This window comes from Arachis stenosperma, chromosome 5 (assembly GCF_014773155.1).
Source record: "Arachis stenosperma cultivar V10309 chromosome 5, arast.V10309.gnm1.PFL2, whole genome shotgun sequence".
NCBI lineage: Eukaryota > Viridiplantae > Streptophyta > Magnoliopsida > Fabales > Fabaceae > Arachis > Arachis stenosperma.
The window spans coordinates 138,237,328-138,256,416 of NC_080381.1; the positions used below are offsets into that span (position 1 = coordinate 138,237,328).

Sequence of the window (19,089 nt, forward strand, 5' to 3'; positions counted from 1 at the left end):
ATGTATATGTAGTAAGATGATCAAAAACTGACATACAGTTGATAATTTAATAATATTTAATAATTTTTAATTATTAATTTTATATAAAAACATCTATAATAAATTATACAGTAGAAAGTAATTTTTTAATTAAATTAATATGTATTTTATTGTTTTATTACATTCAATTAGAATAAATAATAAATCATCTATTTTGTTATGCGTTTTATAAAGTAATAAATTAAAGTAATTGATAATAATTAATTGATATAAATTATAATGAATTGTGTGATATTTAAATATCTAAACAAATTAATTAGTTGATATAATTAATTTATCGTAATGAATTGAATTTAATGAGTTAAAAGAAATAAATTAAGAAACATTTTCAGAAACATGTCACGTCAACTTCATCGTTAAGTATAAAAACTCAATTTTATATAATAGAATAGATAAATTATTATTATTATTATTAATTGATATCAATATCAATTTTTCACCATTAATGTATGTATCAATTCGCCATTAATTATGCTTGATTAAAAATAATAATTGAAAAATAATAATTAAAAAATATTAATAATTGACAATTAGTATTATATAATTAATATAATAATTTAATCATTAATATTAATATTCTTATTGATAATTAATTTAATAATGTGTTAAATATTAATTTTATATAATTATAATAAAGATATTTTTTAAAATTAGTATAATGATGCATTTTTTATTAAATGCTAATTGTAATATAATTATAATAAAGATATTTTTTTATAAAATAAATTTAGAAGAGAAAATATTACATTTATTTTGGAGGAAAAAAACTCACGAGGAGACACCTCACCTTCATTAGTTGGGGAGAAAACTCAGTTTTAGTATATTAAGTAGATAGAATTTTAATAATAATACACGGGTAATAATTGAAATAGTTTATATACGATTTTTCAAGTTATTATTATTATTATTGGATAATGAATAAGAATTAGAATTATATCAATATTTTTAAAATCAATATAATTTAAATAACTAAAAATATTTAAAATCAATGTGCATTATTAATATCATAAGATTTGATCATTTTATGATTAGAATCAAATATTCTTATCACGATTACCACGACCGGTGCAATTATCATATCATTATCATATATTATTATCATTATTATTATTATTAAAATGATTAAAAGTATTTTCAATTGATAATTGATAAGTAGTTTAATAATGCATTAAATATTGATTTGATATAATTATAATGAAGATATCTTCCTAAATTAGTATAATTATGTATTATTCATTAAATATTAGTTATAATATAATTATAATAAAAATATTTTTTTATAAAATAATTTAGAATAGAGAATAGTATATTCATTTTGGAGGGAAAACGAAATCACGAGAGATCGACACCTCACCTTTGTTAGTTAGAGAAAAACCCAATTTTAGTATATTAAGTAGATAGATAGATAAAAAATTATACTTTATCCTCTAAAACGAAATCTAGAGGATCCAAATTTTTACTTCGGTATAACAAAAGTTTTAATATTCACCGATAATAATGACATATACTCACGTATAAATGAAGATCAGAAATGCTAGACAAATAATTTTTTTAAAATCAAGTTTAACGAAGTTAAATTTATATATGTGTTATTTATATATGTTTTTGTTTTCGTTCTTTTTTTTTTTATGATCTTATTCCTTCGGTTTTGTTATTTTGTTGATCTTTATAAATTCATCAAATTTTTAATTAGTTTCGTATATTTTTTTTTAATTGAATTCTTACACTACTTTTAAATTTATAATTATGTCATTTTATGTTAAAAATATTATGACATGCAATGAGAAAGAAAGGAATGCACTCCTCAGCTTCAAGCATGGACTCTCAGACCCTTCTAACAGGCTCTCATCATGGTCTAATGAAAAGGACTGCTGCAGATGGCTAAGAGTTCGCTGCGACAACATCACCGGCCGAGTGGTGGGACTCAATCTCAGCACCCTGCTCAACTCGCCTTACATGGAGTTGAGTGGTGAGATTAGTCCTTCCTTGCTTGAACTAGAATCTTTGATTAGCCTGGACTTGAGTTTGAAGTATTTTGTTCATACTCAAATACCAAGCTTCTTTGTCTCAATGAAGGGACTAAGATACTTGGACCTTAGCTTAAGTGGATTCATGGGACTAATCCCATATCAGCTAGGAAACCTTTCAAACCTGCAGCATCTTAATCTTGGATACAACTATGCTCTTCAAGTTGGTAACCTTAATTGGATTTCAACCCTTTCTTCATTACAATACCTTGATTTGAGTAGTACAGACCTACATAAAGAACTTGATTGGATTCAAGTTTTTGGTGCACTTCCTTCCCTTTCAGAATTGCACTTGGAGAATTGTCAAATTGATAACTTAGCACCATCAAAAGGGAAAGCCAACTTCACAAATCTCCAAGTGCTTGATCTTTCAAACAACAATCTCAATCAAGGGATCCTTTCATGGATTTCTAATCTGAGTAGAACACTTGTGCAGCTCGATTTGCACAGCAACTTTCTTCAGGGTGAAGTCCCTGAGATGCTATCAAGAATTCAGAACTTGCAGAGCCTTGTCTTACAAGGAAACCAACTAAGTGGGGAACTTCCAGATTCATTAGGCAAGCTTGAGCATCTTGAAGTCTTGGATCTCAGTAACAACACCATCGCAGGTCCTATTCCAGCATCATTGGCGAATTTATCATCCTTGAGGACGTTAAATCTCGGTCACAACCAACTCAATGGGACAATTCCAAAGAGTTTTGGATCCTTGAAAAACCTTCAGGTATTAAATCTTGCTTCAAATTCTCTGACTGGTGGTATGCCTGAAACTCTAGGAATTCTCTCAAATTTGGTGACATTAGACCTTTCATCAAATTTGTTGGAAGGACCAATGAATGAATTGGATTTTCTAAAACTTTCCAAATTAAAGGAACTTCGAATGTCGTCAACAGAACTATTTTTCAGTGTCAATTCTAGTTGGGTGGCCCCTTTTCAACTTGAATATGCTTTGATGAGTTCCTGTGGAGTAGGTCCTAAGTTTCCAACATGGCTTAAGAGGCAAAGTTCTCTCAGGGTCTTGACAATGTCCAAATCAGGTATCTCAGACAAGGCTCCAATTTGGTTTTGGAATTGGACTTTGCAGCTCGAATTCCTGAATCTCTCTAACAATGAGATAAGTGGAGATCTATCTAATGTCTTCTTAAATTCCAGCATTATAAATTTGAGTTCTAATCTATTCAAGGGTCTATTGCCAAGTGTGTCTGCAAATGTTGAAGTGCTGAATATTGCCAACAACTCAATCTCAGGACCAATTTCTCCTTTCTTCTGTGAGAGGATGAATGGTAATGATACTAACAAGTTAGCCGTGCTCGATGTTTCGAACAATCGCTTATCCGGTGATCTTGGTCAATGTTGGATGAATTGGCAAGCTTTAATGCATTTAAACTTGGGCACAAACAAATTGTCTGGTGAAATTCCAAACTCCATAGGGTACTTATCTGGACTAGAGTCTTTGCTGTTAGATGACAATGCCTTTTCCGGATCAGTTCCTTCGACAATGCAAAATTGCTCAATGTTGAAGTTCATTGACATGGGTGACAACCAACTTTCTGATACATTACCAGCATGGATATGGGAAATGCAATCTCTAATGGTTCTTCGCCTTCGATCCAACAAGTTCAAAGGCAGCATTACTCAGAACATGTGCCAACTTTCCTCCCTCATTGTGCTGGACCTTGGCAACAATTCCCTCTCAGAACAATTCCAAATTGTTTGGATAGCTTGAAGGCAATGGCTAGTGAAGATGACTTCTATGCCAACCCTTTGAGGTACTACTATGGATTTGATTTCAACTATGATAACTACAAAGAAAGCCTTGTTTTGGTTCCAAAAGGAGATGAATTAGAGTACAGAGACAACTTGATCCTTGTGAGAATGATTGACCTCTCAAGTAACAAGCTCTCTGGGGCTATTCCAACAGAACTTTCGAAGCTATCTGCGCTGCGGTTTCTGAACTTGTCTAGAAACTATTTGTCTGGAGAGATACCAAAAGACATGGGTAGAATGAAATTGTTGGAGTCCCTTGATCTCTCATTGAACCAAATTATGGGTGAAATCCCTCAAAGCTTGTCTGATTTGTCCTTTCTCAGCTTCTTGAACCTATCATACAACAACTTATCAGGTATGATCCCAACAAGCACTCAGCTTCAGAGCTTTGAGGCACTTAGCTACACAGATAATCCTGAACTTTGTGGTCCTCCTTTGACAAGTAATTGTTTGAGCGGCGAAGAGTTGTTGGGTGCTGGTTCTGTTGAACATGCTGATGGGATTTTCTTTGATACATCTGACTTTTACAAAGCTATGGGAGTTGGATTTGCTGCAGGGTTTTGGGGGATTTGCAGTGTTATTTTCTTTAACAGAACTTTCAGGGTTTATGGCTTCTATGACTCCACTGCAGCAATCTGCTGTGGGAGATTTTGCATCATCACCAACATATGGAAGACATGTTGCAATACCATTTAGCTGCTCCACACATTTCTGTTTCTCTTGTGTTGTATCCCCCATTGCATTGTGGATCAGCATCTATTGGTGTTATTAACACTAGCATTGGTGATGTTGAGGCCATTTTCATTTGTTAGGAATAAAATAGCATATGTAAATTATAATCTATGTGGATCAAAACCTTTTGAGTATTTATATATTGTTGATTATAGAGTATGATGATTATGTTGAAACAAACAAGTAGTGGTTCTACAAGAGAAGCATCTGTCTATTTGAATAACCGATTAATGTCAGGTTTCTCTTTAGAGTTTAGAAGTGGAAGGAATGGCTTGTGAAGTCAAACAAAAACTAAAAGCATATGGTAATTTGTGACGGATGAACATATTTTAAAAGTAGTTTTCTTGGATCATTTTGGTTCTATTTTCGGTTTTAAGCAAATCATATTGCCTTGAAAAATGTATTTTGGGTTCTATTTTTAATATATATTTAACTAGCTTCAATTCTTAAGTGGTGTGTATATATATAATTATATATATCATACCAATTAATTAAAAGTATATAATCAAACTTAAATTTCAAGTAGGGTAAAGTGGTAAAGAGATGAACAATGCATAACTAGAAGATTTATTTTCAAATATCTATATATTGGCCTCTAGAGGACCAAAATGTTTCAGTTTCCAACGTATTTATAAGATCACTTTCTAAAGTTCCCAAACTTTCTTTATCTACATCTAAATTCAGAACATCCATCCTACATTTCCAGAGCCTTGTCAGGCTTGAACATTTCCTGTTTGATCCGGCATTTGCAACATCTCCCTCTCAGGGAAGCAATGATTGTCCTTTAAAATCCAAAGAGAAAATCAATAAATAAAACAAATAAGGATGTAATCCGAAATTCATAACAAGTTACAACAACAAATATTAAAAATAAGCATCTCTCACCAATTGTGCATCTAGCTGGTGTGCACTTATCACTACAATCAGTTCTTTTGGTCTCCTGTGAACAATAAATAACACTAAGACTTTAGCCATAAACCAAAAATAACAGGAAAAAGAAACGAAAAGAACAAGAATCACGTAGCTACCTTAGGAAATTCAGTTTCAGCTTTGGAGCAGAAATTTCTACAGCTCTGGCGTCCATCCTCTTCAAATGACGCCTCAGATTCTTGCTGAAGTGCAATCAAATAAGTCAAAAAGCACAATCACTTAGAATTGCACAGAGATATAGTTTCAGAGCAAAAACTATGGTACCGATGATGTAATCCACACAAGGCACAAAATGATTCACTATTGCTCATCAAACTCATGCAGATATAAACAAGCTTCTAAGTTTCAGAGAGGCTCAACTCACCTGGGGATTCCTCAGACTCTTGCTGAAGTGCAATCAAATAAGTCAAAAAGCACAATCACTTAGAATTGCACAGAGATATAGTTTCAGAGCAAAAACTATGGTACCGATGATGTAATCCACACAAGGCACAAAATGATCCACTATTGCTCATCAAACTCATGCAGATATAAACAAGCTTCTAAGTTTCAGAGAGGCTCAACTCACCTGGGGATTCCGATCGAAAAGTTTGAGATGAATTTTGTGAGGTAGCACGGAGGAGGGGAAGGTGGAGAGAGCGGCTGCGATCTGGGAGACAGGGAGCGTGGAGTGCCCGGAGGATATAGGCGGCGCGTGGAGGAACTGTCGCGACGGAGGGAGAGCGAAGTCGTTGTTCAGAAAGCGACTTCGCATTATTCCGGCGAGAAGATCATCCTCCGAGATTATGATTTTGGCCATTCCCCTTGTGATCACACTGCAACGGAAAACCAATTAGAACGGAAAAGAAAATCAAAGAACCCTAAAAGAAATATACCTCAGCTTCATGTTGAGTTTTGGAAGCTTGCGTTTCAAATCTGTTACCACAGTCCTTGCAAATGTACCGGTACTTTGGATGCTTGTTGCCGGAGTGCTGATCCAATCTATCTTTGGAGGGGAATTTTGCATCCCTGCAGTTGACACAGATGAATTCTTGTTCTTGTTCGCCTTCATGATCTGACATTGAAGATGCTAGAGAGAATTTGATATCGAATTTGAATTTCGCGCTAAAATTTTAGTTTGCTAATTGGTGATTTCTTTTTTTGGGATAAATTTCTTCAATTAATATTCTACTTTTAAGTATAAATAGCGCTAGAGATTTAGATGAGTAATATTTTATATAACACAATATTTATAAAAGAAGATTAAAAATTTAGAGTTATTAAATTTTGGAATTTAGAAATTAAAAAAAATTGAATTAGAGTTCTTTTTATATTTTTTAATGTTAAAAATTGATTAAAGATATTATTGTCTATTTAAAATAATTATTTAATCCTTTTTCTTGAATCGATTTAAATTGGCCTTTTAAAATAATTTTAATGTAATTAGTCCTTCTTAATAATTATTTATTATTTGGTCCTTTGGATTAATTTTTTCATTAAGTAATTATAGCTCTCGGAATCCTCTCTATTAAAAAAAATGAATGGTGTTAAATGTTTAATCTAATCATTTATTATATAACTTATTAATAAAAATATATCTTCACAAAAAAAACATTGTAATATAAATAATCTATGATTTTTTAAAAAATAAATAAATTCAAAATATATTTATAATATATTCTCTAAAATATTTTAATATAACATTCATTAAAATATAATATATAGTATAAATAATCTACCATTACGTGTATTGTGCGGGTGTCACTCTAATTTTACTAAATTATCATCTAACAGGTCTTAACTATAAACTTCACAAAAAAAACAACAGTACCTGAAATCCCACCAACAATTAATAAGCACTAGCGTGCAATTTGCTGTTCTTACAAAGAAAAAGAAAATATATTTTCCGTTTTTAGAAAAGAAATACCATATGGATAAACATAGGAGTTAGTTAAAAGTTTTTATAAGAGTAATACTTGCAAAATAAAGTGTGACGAATATCAGATTTTTTGCTCCAACTCCTTAATAAAAGCAAAAAGTAAAAAATAAAAGATAAATACTAATACTTCACACAAATTATTCCCATCTACATATTCAGAAGCATTTCAGAGTCATATATGTGATAGATATGTTATAGTTATAGACTAATAATTTCACATATAAACTGCACTACACTATTGTGTTAAGCAACTACTATTACTATATAGTATATACAATAATATTCCTCCTGGTTTAGTAATTTATCAATGGCATCCCCATATGCAACTCAATCTCTTCTCTCGATTCTGTTCATCATTCTAACAACCTTCCTTCACTTCAGTTTATGCATGGCAAAAGGGCAAAACATGACATGAGAAAGAAAGGAATGCACTCCTCAGCTTCAAGCATGGACTCTCAGACCCTTCTAACAGGCTCTCATCATGGTCTAATGAAAAGGACTGCTGCAGATGGCTAGGAGTTCGCTGCGACAACATCACCGGCCTAGTCGTGGGACTCAATCTCAGCACCCTGCTCAACTTGCCTTACATGGAGTTGAGTGGTGAGATTAGTCCTTCCTTGCTTGAACTAGAATCTTTGATGAGCCTGGACTTGAGTTTGAACTATTTTGTTCATACTCAAATATCAAGCTTCTTTGGCTCAATGAAGGGACTAAGATACTTGGACCTTAGCTTAAGTGCATTCATGGGACTAATCCCTTATCAGCTAGGAAATCTTTCAAACCTGCAGCATCTTAATCTTGGATACAACTAGGCTCTTCAAGTTGGTAACCTTAATTGGATTTCAACCCTTTCTTCATTACCATACCTTGATTTGAGTAGTACAGACCTACATAAAGAACTTGATTGGATTCAAGTTTTTTGTGCACTTCCTTCCCTTTCAGAATTGCACTTGGAGAATTGTCAAATTGATAACTTAGCACCATCAAAAGGGAAAGCCAACTTCACAAATCTCCAAGTGCTTGATCTTTCAAACAACAATCTCAATCAAGGGATCCTTTCATGGATTTCTAATCTGAGTAGAACACTTGTGCAGCTCGATTTGCGCAGTAACTTTCTTCAGGGTGAAGTCCCTGAGATGCTGTCAAGAATTCAGAACTTGCAGAGCCTTGTCTTACAAGGAAACCAACTAAGTGGGGAACTTCCAGATTCATTAGGCAAGCTTGAGCATCTTGAAGTCTTGGATCTCAGTAACAACACCATCACAGGTCCTATTCCAGCATCATTGGCGAATTTATCATCCTTGAGGACGTTAAATCTCGGTCACAACCGACTCAATGGGACAAAAACTAGCATTGGTGATGTTGAGGCCATTTTCATTTGTTAGGAATAAAATAGCATATGTAAATTATGATGTATGTGGATAAAAACTTTTCAGTATTTATATATTGTTGATTATAGAGTATGATGATTATGTTGAAACAAACAAGTAGTGGTTCTACAAGAGAAGTATCTGTCTAATTAAATAACCGATTAATGTCAGGTTTCTCTTTAAAGTTTGCATGTGGAAGGACTGGTTTGTGAAGTCAAACAAAAAATAAAAGCATATGGTAATTTGTGATTGATGAACATATTTTTAAAGTAGTTTTCTTGAATCATTTTGGTTTCTATTTTCGGTTTTAAGCAAATCATATTGCCTTGAAAAAATGTATCTTGGGTTCTATTTTTAGTGTTGATATTTCTTTCAAAATATATTTAACTAGCTTCAGTTCTTAAGTGGTGTGTATATATATATATATATATATATCATATCAATTAGTTAAAAGTATAAAATCAAACTCAAATTTCAAAAGTGGAAAAGCAAGTCTCTCTACAAATTGGACTAGGTTGATTCAGTCAACATGAGACTCAGTCAGTCTTTTAAACAAGGACAAAAGTAGGCAAAACACCATTCAGTTTTAAGTGTGTGGGAGCCAGGGACGGATTTACTCTTTAAGTAGTGGAGGCAAGTTCCTTGACTCTGAGATTTAAAAAACTTTTAGTAGTTCTGAATAATAAAAGTTAGAGTAAAGTATATTTTTTGTTCCTAAAGTTTGACAAAAGTTTTAAAGATACTCTTAAGTTTTATTTTGTTTCAATTTTGTCCAGAAGTTTTCGATTTGCATCAAATATACCCTTAACGGCTAATTTTTCAAAAAATTTAAGACCAACAATTTTATAAGAACAACCCTCAACACAAGCAAATCAAGCATAATTTTCATATATTATTGTTAGATTGGTCTTAAATATTTTTAAAATTGAGCTGTCGATGGTATATTTGATACAAATAAAAAACTTCTGGGACAAAATTGAAACAAAATAAAACTTAGGGTTATTTTTAAAATTTTTGCCAAACTTTAGGGACAAAAAGTATACTTTATCCTAAAGATTAGTTGCCCCCACTATAATATTAGTTTTGAACCCACTTCTCCCCTTTTCTCAATTTTTTTTTTCTGCTCCAAAGTTACTACCACCACTCCATCAATAATGCGTTAAGCCTCTTATAACAAAAGGATAAACCCACTTCTCCCCTTTTCTCAATTTTTTTTTGCTCCAAAGTTACTACCACCACTCCATCAATAATGCGTTAAGCCTCTTATAACAAAAGGAAGTATTTCGAATTCGAAGTAGAGAGCCTTACAGCAGATCCAGGATAACGACAAAAAGTTTTAAGTTATCATCTGAATGAGAGAGATAAAGTTAGATGTGCATATTATCATATTATGTATATTTTGCCCATTGTCAAAATTTCCTAGATCCAGGAGCTATGAATTATGTAATTTTATTTTACTTTTTTAATCCATAACTAATCTCTACAATCTACATGAAACAATTTTAATCATTATAAAGAAATTGAATCCAAAACCTTATTCAAGTGGAGAACTATTGTTTTAAAGAACTTGAATCCAAAACCTTATTCAAAGAAAGATGAACATGTATATATACAGTGGACAAGGGTAGCATAACTTACCAAACCAGCCATTAAGACCAGCGGTATAATTTTTCATTTTTTCTGTTGACTCTACCATACCATTCGCCTAAAAATGGGTTGCAAACTTTATTTAAAGAAATAAGATGGTAAAATCATTCAAGGATTATTCTTAACAATCATTCCAGCCATGATAATAATAATAAAATGACGATGGCAAATAATATTAGAAAGTAAAAACCATCTTTGTATCATAAAAAACATAAGCATATAGAACAAAGGAAGAGCTTATAACTTGCAGTGAAGATTAGTGTGTATTATGTTCAACAGACATGAAGCCTTCTCTACTACAGTAAGGTAGCTGTGATCAAATCAAGTTTCAAAGAAAAAATGATTAACATTAAACAAAAGCATTGCTACCATTTCAATGACATGATTTTATGCTTTCAACCCAAGCAACAGGCCAACAATTCCATTGACTAATCAACTTTAAAACTCCTGCTTCATTGACTGCTAGAAACACTTTACATTTACAAAAAAATATGACTCTCAGTTTTATCTATCACAGCTGTGATCAATCAGAACCTTAACTGCTTGGACCAGCTTCATCATTACTCTTGGAGCAACAACCCCCATCACTGTGATCGTGGGCATGTTTATCGGAGTGATCTGGATTGTCATCTTCATCACTGTCATCCTCATCAAATGACTTCTCTTTGTGAAAGATACAGCACTTTTTGGAGCTCTTCTTCTGCATAAACTCATTGTCTACTGTGCCCTCTTTCCATGTGACCTTCTTCTTGCGACTTAATGGAAGGAAAAGGACTTCTGGTTGCTGCTGTTCTTGTTGTGAGGAAGAGGATGATGGATCAGAGCTTCCAATGGTTATGGTAGTGGTGGCAGTGGCAGTGGCAGTGACAGAAGGGGAAGACATGGCTGAAGGCCTGGTGGCAGTCATGCGTCGTCTATCCATGATTAGCAAAATTGGATGTCTCTAATTAATGGCTTAAGCAAATGCAATGCTGAGAAAGTTTCCAAAATGGATAAATGCACAACCTACAAAACATATCACCAATCAATTAATGTTAATAAGCAAAAATCAGAGTAAATAAGCCAAAAAGGAACACAAAGTGTCATTTTTTCAGTCAGATGAGAGACTGGGGTTTTTGAAACATCAAAGACATCCAACAACCTCTTTCAGTAACAACGCAAGTGTCATTTTAAAATCCAACCAGGATATTTAGACATTCAAGTTATACATACATCCGATCATATGATTTCTAACATTGCTCAAGAGAAATGATAAAATATTTGCAAAGCAACACTCATATAAAGCATTCACAAACTAAATCAATATGGAGGTATAATCCATCCATATGATGTTCAAAGAAAGAAACTGGATGAGAAGCACTGTATTTTTTCATTTTCAAAGTTCAAGTTCAACTCTTATACATATATTTAAAAGAAATAAAAATATGTCTATCACATTTATGGGACCTGTAAACAAACATGTTATTAATTCAAGTTTTGCTATAAAAGTTGAAATACCCAACACATTCGCTTTAAAATGCATAAAAGATAATTCCACAAATCACAGACATGTTAAGCATGCCAGGTTTGAATTAAATCAGAAAATCAATTAAAGAAATTATGAAATCATGAGATACCCTAACAATGATCCCCCAAACCAAATTGTCCTGACCATAAAGGGATATTATATTAGAAAATCGAAAAGAAAAACTTTTTATCCTAACCAAAGGATCGCATAACCCTAAATTTAAAATCATAAGTAGAACTGTGTCCATTTCTTCTACGCATCGAACAATTTTGCACGAAATGAAACAGAAGCAATGATGTATTATTGCAAAAGGCCCAGAAATTAAAAGAAAAATAAATAAGAACCGAAAACAAAAGAACCTTGAGAATTCGCAGCACTAACTTTGAAGAAGAGATAGGGTTTTTCCAAGAATGATCAGCGTCAGAAAGGGGCGAGGGACGCGATTCTCTGTGTAAAGCGATGTTCGAAGGAAAGCTTTCTTACAACATTTTGAGTTCCTTTTTTCCCAAACAAAGCAAATATAATTGTTCGTTGTTTTTTAATTTTTGGGTAAAATATTATTTTGGTGGAGTGAATCTTAATGTGATTTTTAATATTTTAAACATTTTAATTCAATTGCAAAATTGTTTAAATATTCTACTTCAATTCCTAAAAAATTTTAAGTGAGTTTAATATTATTCTATTAATAAATTTGATATAAATAATTTGCGTTGATAATATTTGACAACACGTAAATAAAATTAATTCATCAATAACTATTAGTATAAATATTTTTTTTATTTTGAAGAGTTAATAATTAATGATTAAGATTTGAAGTTTTGTGCAAAAAAAAAATTAAGAGGGAAAAAATTTTCGTTATATTTTTTAACAAATAAAAGAAAATATGACTTAATTAATAATTAATAATATTATTAATGTTCAGGTCACTCATTTTGATAATTATTATGCTCAAATTTAATCATAAGACAATATTAAATCTGTTTAAATTTTTTTGGGATAGAAATAAGATTTTTGAAATATTAGAGATTAAATTAGAATTTGACCTAAACTAGGGGTATTTAAATCCAAACTGATCCAAATTAAACCGTTCATCAGATCCAATTCAAACCAAAAATAGATTAAAACCGTACTAATTCGGATTTGATTGGATTCTATTTTTTGCAAACCGCTGGATTGGATGGATCTATTTTTCATAACTGATCCAATCCAATCCAAACCGCACGATGTGCTATAATATTATTATTTTATTATTATTGATGAGTTTGGAAAACTCTAAATTAATATTTGTGATGACTAAACATTATTAAAAATAATTATTAATCTGATTTTCATTTAACATATTTTGATTAAAAATTTTGTTGCAGGTTTTAACTTGGGCCGAAAATAAAAGGAAAATTGATGCAAGCCCTATATACATTCAACCCTTGGTTTTAATAATTTATGATGAATATGGCTGAATGGAAAATAAAACAATTGGGCCAAAATCCAAGCATGATCATAAGCCCAAATTAATTTAATTGAATCAAAATTTTATTGGGTCAGATTAAGCTTTATTGCAACATAGCCCAAATTCAATTTTGATGAATGTTTCCATGCATGACCGAACCCAAGAAGCAAAGAAAATTGGTTCATTGCCTCCAACGGATTCCATTCCTTGCTTTGGATGGAATTCAAATTTGATTTAATGCATTAGAAACATAAGAAAGAGAGAGAAGATTGATTTGATGGCTATTATGTCAAACACGCCACTCTATAGGGAAGTAAAAGCAAGCTATTCCAATTAATTTGCTTAACCACTTTGCTTTGCTTTACTTCAGATTCTTTCTTTTCTCTCTCATCTCTTTCTCTCTTCGGTTATTGCACAGAAAATATTGGCAGCCATGGAAGCAAAAGTGAGCTACCGAAAAGGAGAGAAAGCAAGCCTAAAGACCGTCACTATGATGGCAAGAAAATATACCAAAATAAAAGTGAGCTGTGGCTAAGATATTCACCAAATGTGGTTAGATTTGGTGATGCTATCTTGAGCCTTTCACGCTCAAAAATGGAAGAAGAAGATTCGGCCAGCTAGAGGAGATTCTTGAAGCATGGCTTGTCTTTGATTCTGCTCAACCACCACAGGGAGTAGCTAGAGTGGTGAAGTGATGGTTGAAGGCAGAGATTGAAGCAGATGAAGTCATTATCATCATGAGGCATCAAGGGCCAGAAATCCATCTTGGAGAGGAAGCCAAGGATGGAGAGCCCGGATTGATGAAGGGTGATGATCAAGAAAGGACTAGAGGTAATTGCATGTTGGTTAATGCATGGTTATCTCTTCTCTCTCTGAGTGGCCGAACCGGTTCTGTGATTGTTGAAGGAGGAAGAAGTTGGTTCGGTTTTGGCTTCAAGTGTGGAGGCTTTCCTCTTCTTTAAAAAGGGGGAACAACCACTGTTTGAAGCAAGGAGTAAGATTTGAGAGTGCAAGGCACAGAGTTCTCAGAGCTACCTGAGCTAACAGTTTTTCTCTTCTCCTTCAATGTTCTCTGTTTTGTAATTTTTCTGTTTAATTTTGTCATGTCTTGAGTCTCATGGAAAAAAAGGCAAACAGTGAGGTTTGTATGAAAAAGCCATAGAGCGGAAAAAGGCAGAGAGTGCAAAATTAAAAGAAAAAGCCATAGATGTCTTAGAGGTCCTTTGTTCATCTATGTTGTGTATCATGATTCTGTGGGAATCCCCTTGTAAGTTGGGTTAGCACTTTACAAGTTGTAATATGATTGATTATAGTGAAATTCCATCATGTTTGTGATGGAGACTGGATGTAGGTTGCACTGCACTTAGCAGCCGAACCAGGATATATCTGGGTGCAATCTTCTTTTCTTTCTACTCCATTTCTGTTTTCTACCACACAGGAGCAAAAGCCAGAATTATCTCGTGCCAAGTGACGAGACAAAACAAAAAGTCTCGTGGCAAGGGACGAGACAAAACAAAGTTGCTCGTGTCAAGTGACGAGCAAAAACAGAAAAGTCTTCTCTGAAGTTCAGCAAGTGTTAGCATTTAAAAAGGGGGCTAAGATTCAACCCCCCCTTCTCTTAGCCACTGAAACCATCAATTGGTATCAGAGCTTGGTCTCAAAGAGATCAAGCTTTGCAGCTTGGAGTAAAGATCCTCATGGCAGAAAACAGTGGCACAAATGTGTTATCATACAATCTGGCTGAAGGTCAATCAAGCAACAGACCTCCCCTCTTCAATGGGAAAAATTATACCTATTGGAAGGAGAGGATGAAGATATTTGTACAAGCCGTGGATTACCGACTTTGGAAGATCATCTTGGAGGGTCCTAAATTTCCAACTACCACAAATGCTCAAGGAGTAGTCTCTCTTAAACCAGAAGCAAGTTGGACCGAGGAAGATAGGAAGACGGTGGAGTTAAATGCCAAGGCAACCAATCTGCTCAACTGTGCTATCAGCTTTGAGGAATACCGTCGAGTATCACGATGCACAACGGCAAAGGAAATCTGGGACAAGTTGCAAATCACTCATGAAGGAACTACCATTGTAAAGAAGACTCGGACAGACATGTTAAATAGGGAATATGAAATGTTTGCAATGAAGGAAGGAGAGTCCATTGATGAACTGTTCGAACGGTTCAATATCATCACTGTTGGCTTAGATGCTCTTGGAATCACACATTCAGAATCTGTGCTAGTGAGAAGAGTGTTGAGATGTCTCACAAAAGAGTGGGAAACAAAAGCTCTAATTATTTCTGAGAGTAGTAATTTAGATTCCATGACACTTGATGATTTGAGAGGAAATCTTCTTGCTTTTGAAAACTCCTATTTGAAAAAAGAATCAAAAAGGAAAGGAATTGCCTTTTCTTCTGTGACTAACCCTCTGGATGATGAATCCAGTGATAACTCTTCTGAAAATGAGTTTGTGTTGTTTGCAAAAAAATTCAGGAAAATGGCAAAGCTCAAAGGCAAAGGCAGCAGCTTAAGGAGGACGAAGAAAGACCTTAGCAAAGTAACTTGTTACAATTGCAAGGAAATGGGTCATTTCAAATATGATTGTCCCAAGTTGAAAAAGGAAGAGAAGCCGAAAAAAGTGAAGAAGAAGGGACTGATGGCTACATGGGAAGATTTGGAAAATGACTCAGATGATGATGATGAAGAGTCTGAGACTAAATCACAGCACTGTCTCATGGCAAATGAGATAGATCAGGTATCATTTTAAAACTCTAACACTGAAGACCTTCATCTCATGATAGATCACCTTTCTGGAAAAATAAGATGTTTTCTAACTGAGAATCAAGATCTTGAACAGCAAAATTTCATTCTTAAAGCTGAAAATGATTTCCTCAAAGAAAAACTAAGAGAGGCCGAAACTGCTTGTGATCTTGTGGAAGAAAACAAGCTGTTAAAAGCCCAAGTTAGAAGCTGTGAAAGTGATCATTCTGTTCTTGCATATGTGAACTGTTTTAAGCAAAATGAAGAGTTGCTCAAAGAGGTTAAAAGACTTAAAGATGACTTAGCCAAGTTCACCCAAAGTTCTGAAAATTTAAACCAAATCTTGGCTAGTCAAAAACCTCTTTATGATAAAGCTGGGTTGGGATTTTATAAATCTGAAAAATCACATTTTGAAAATATTGCCTCATCTTCAAATGATGTAACATATCAAGACCCAACTCACTTTAACAAAACTGCAACTCCAAGATTTTGTAGAATGTGCAACCGAAGTGGTCATTTTCCAGTTCAATGCTTCTTTGGTGAAAGAATGATTGGTGACAAAGTTTACAAAGTTGTTTTTGATTACAATGATTTGGGACATAAGAGATGGTTTAACGTGAAAGGATCCAAGAAAATTTGGATACCTAAGGTCACTTGAGTTTATTTTGTAGGTCTGCCTAGCATCCAAGAAAAAGGAAAATATGTAGTACATGGATAGCGGATGCTCTAGGCATATGACTGGAAAGACAACCTTCTTCATAAAGCTTGATGAATATGATGGAGGACTGGTTACCTTTGGTGATGATGCAAAAGGAAAAATAGTGGCTGTTGGAAAAGTTGGTAAAAACTTTTCTTCTTGTATAAATGATGTGCTTCTTGTAAATGGTTTGAAATATAACTTACTTAGTGTTAGTCAATTGTGTGATTTAGGTTTTGATGTTATCTTTAAGAAGTTTGTTTGTTTGGTTGTTTGTGAGAAAACTGGGGATGTTTTATTTAAAGCTAAAAGATGCAATAATGTGTATGGATTAACTCTTGAGGATTTAAAGGAACAAAATGTAACATGCTTCACCTCTATTGAATCTGAAAAATGGCTTTGGCATAGAAAGTTGGGACATGCTAGCATGTACCAAATTTCTAAGCTAGTCAAAAAGAATTTGGTTAGAGGAATTCCAAACATCAAGTTTGATAAGGACCTTACTTGTGATGCTTGCCAATTGGGCAAACAAATAAAATCCTCTTTTAAATTAAAAGATGGAATCTCAACCAAAAGGCCATTGGAAATGTTACATATTGATCTTTTTGGTCCAACTAGAACTCAAAGTTTGGGAGGTAAACATTATGGTCTTGTTGTGGTTGATGATTACTCTAGATTCGGTTGGATACTTTTTCTTGCTCATAAGAATGATGCGTTTTATGCTTTTTCCACCCTTTGCAAGAAAATTCAAAATGAAAAGGATTTGAAAATTGCCCATTTGAGAAGTGATCATGGAAGAGAATTTGAAAATCAAGATTTTGAAAAATTCTGTGATGACTTTGGGATTTCTCATAATTTTTCATGTCCTAGAACGCCCCAACAAAATGGGGTGGTTGAAAGAAGGAATCGAAGCCTTCAAGAAATGACTAGGGCCATGCTATGTGAGAATGAAATTCCTAAATTTTTATGGGCTGAAGCTGTGAACACAGCATGTTATATTTTGAATAGAACAATCATTAGAAAAGGGTTAAAGAAAACTCCTTATGAGCTATGGAAAGGAACCCCTCCAAATCTTAAGTACTTCCATGTTTTTGGATGCAAATGCTTTGTACTTAACAATAAGGAAAACCTTGAAAAATTTGATCCAAAATCTTATGAAGGAATGTTTGTTGGATATTCCACCACAAGCAAGGCTTATAGAATTTATCTCAAAGAACATAGGACAATAGAGGAATCCATACATGTTACTTTTTGTGATTCTAACTTAATTCCCAGTACTGTGATAGATAATGATTCAGATGGAGAAGGAGCTGGAACAAGCAAAGAAAATCTCAAATCTGTCCAGAATGAAGAATCTGCGAGTCCAGTTTTGTCTCGTCAGATTGAAGGAGAAACTTCCGATTTGTCTCCTGAGCAGGGACGAGAAACTGAAACAGTGAGACCACCAGAAGTTCATCAAAGCTCAACACCTGTTCGAAAGCCTAGAGAATGGAAGTCTATGAAGGGTTATCCTCATGACTTCATCATTGGTGATCCCTCTCAAGGAGTAACAACAAGATCATCCACCAAAAGGCCAACCGAACCTAGCAATCTTGCTCTCTTGTCACAAATAGAGCCCAACAATGTCAAACAAGCTCTTGAGGATCCATCATGGGTCAAAGCAATGCAAGAGGAGCTTGCTCAATTTGACAAGAATAAGGTTTGGACACTAGTACCTCATCCGGATGGTAAGAAGGTAACGGGTACTAAGTGGGTTTTTAAAAATAAACTTGGTGAGGATGGACAAGTTGTTCGTAACAAGGCTAGATTAGTGGCCCAAGGTTACGATCAAGAAGAAGGTATTGATTTTGATGAGTCTTTTGCTCCGGTAGCTAGAATGGAAGCAATTAGGTTGCTTCTTGCCTATGCTGCCCATAAGGGTTTCAAAATGTTTCAAATGGATGTTAAGTGTGCCTTCCTTAATGGTTTTATTGATAGGGAAGTATATGTGGCTCAACCCCCCGGTTTTGAACATAAAGAATTTCCAAATCATGTTTTAAATTAACTAAGGCTCTTTATGGTCTTAGACAAGCTCCAAGAGCTTGGTATGAAAGGCTTAGTGCCTTCTTGTTGGAAAATCATTTTCAAAGGGGAACCACCGACACTACCTTATTCATTAAAGCATCTAATGATGATATTCTTCTTGTTCAAGTTTATGTTGATGACATTGTATTTGGTTCGGCCAATGTTTCCTTGTGTGAAGAGTTTGGAAAACTCATG

At 33.8% G+C, this 19,089-nt stretch overlaps 3 protein-coding genes and 1 pseudogene across 4 annotated transcripts; 2 read left to right on the forward strand and 2 right to left on the reverse strand.

Annotated features, from left to right (window-relative positions):
* Positions 1-1,809: 1,809 nt before the first annotated feature.
* On the forward strand, positions 1,810-4,017 carry LOC130980006 (receptor-like protein EIX2; annotated as a pseudogene).
* A 1,095-nt stretch (positions 4,018-5,112) lies between these two features.
* On the reverse strand, positions 5,113-6,627 carry LOC130978963 (uncharacterized). The gene is made up of 5 exons (XM_057902294.1): positions 6,368-6,627; positions 6,061-6,307; positions 5,591-5,674; positions 5,448-5,502; positions 5,113-5,344 (listed from the first exon to the last, which is right to left on the reverse strand). The coding sequence occupies exons 1-5, from the start codon at positions 6,541-6,543 to the stop codon at positions 5,325-5,327; spliced, it is 582 nt and encodes a 193-aa protein (XP_057758277.1). The 5' UTR covers positions 6,544-6,627; the 3' UTR covers positions 5,113-5,324.
* Positions 6,628-7,997: 1,370 nt separating this feature from the next.
* LOC130981513 (probably inactive leucine-rich repeat receptor-like protein kinase IMK2) lies at positions 7,998-8,795 on the forward strand. Its single transcript, XM_057905104.1, has 2 exons — positions 7,998-8,010; positions 8,353-8,795. The coding sequence occupies exons 1-2, from the start codon at positions 7,998-8,000 to the stop codon at positions 8,793-8,795; spliced, it is 456 nt and encodes a 151-aa protein (XP_057761087.1).
* Positions 8,796-10,602: 1,807 nt separating this feature from the next.
* On the reverse strand, positions 10,603-12,490 carry LOC130979728 (protein phosphatase 1 regulatory subunit INH3). Of its 2 annotated transcripts, none has more exons than XM_057903252.1 (2): positions 12,316-12,490; positions 10,603-11,432 (listed from the first exon to the last, which is right to left on the reverse strand). In XM_057903252.1, exon 2 carries the CDS (start codon positions 11,347-11,349, stop codon positions 10,963-10,965), a length of 387 nt encoding a protein of 128 aa, XP_057759235.1. In that variant the 5' UTR covers positions 11,350-11,432; positions 12,316-12,490; the 3' UTR covers positions 10,603-10,962. The 2 variants fall into 2 exon arrangements, with proteins under 2 accessions (XP_057759235.1, XP_057759234.1); XM_057903251.1 differs by having other exon boundaries at positions 12,294-12,455.
* Between the last annotated feature and the right edge of the window lie 6,599 nt (positions 12,491-19,089).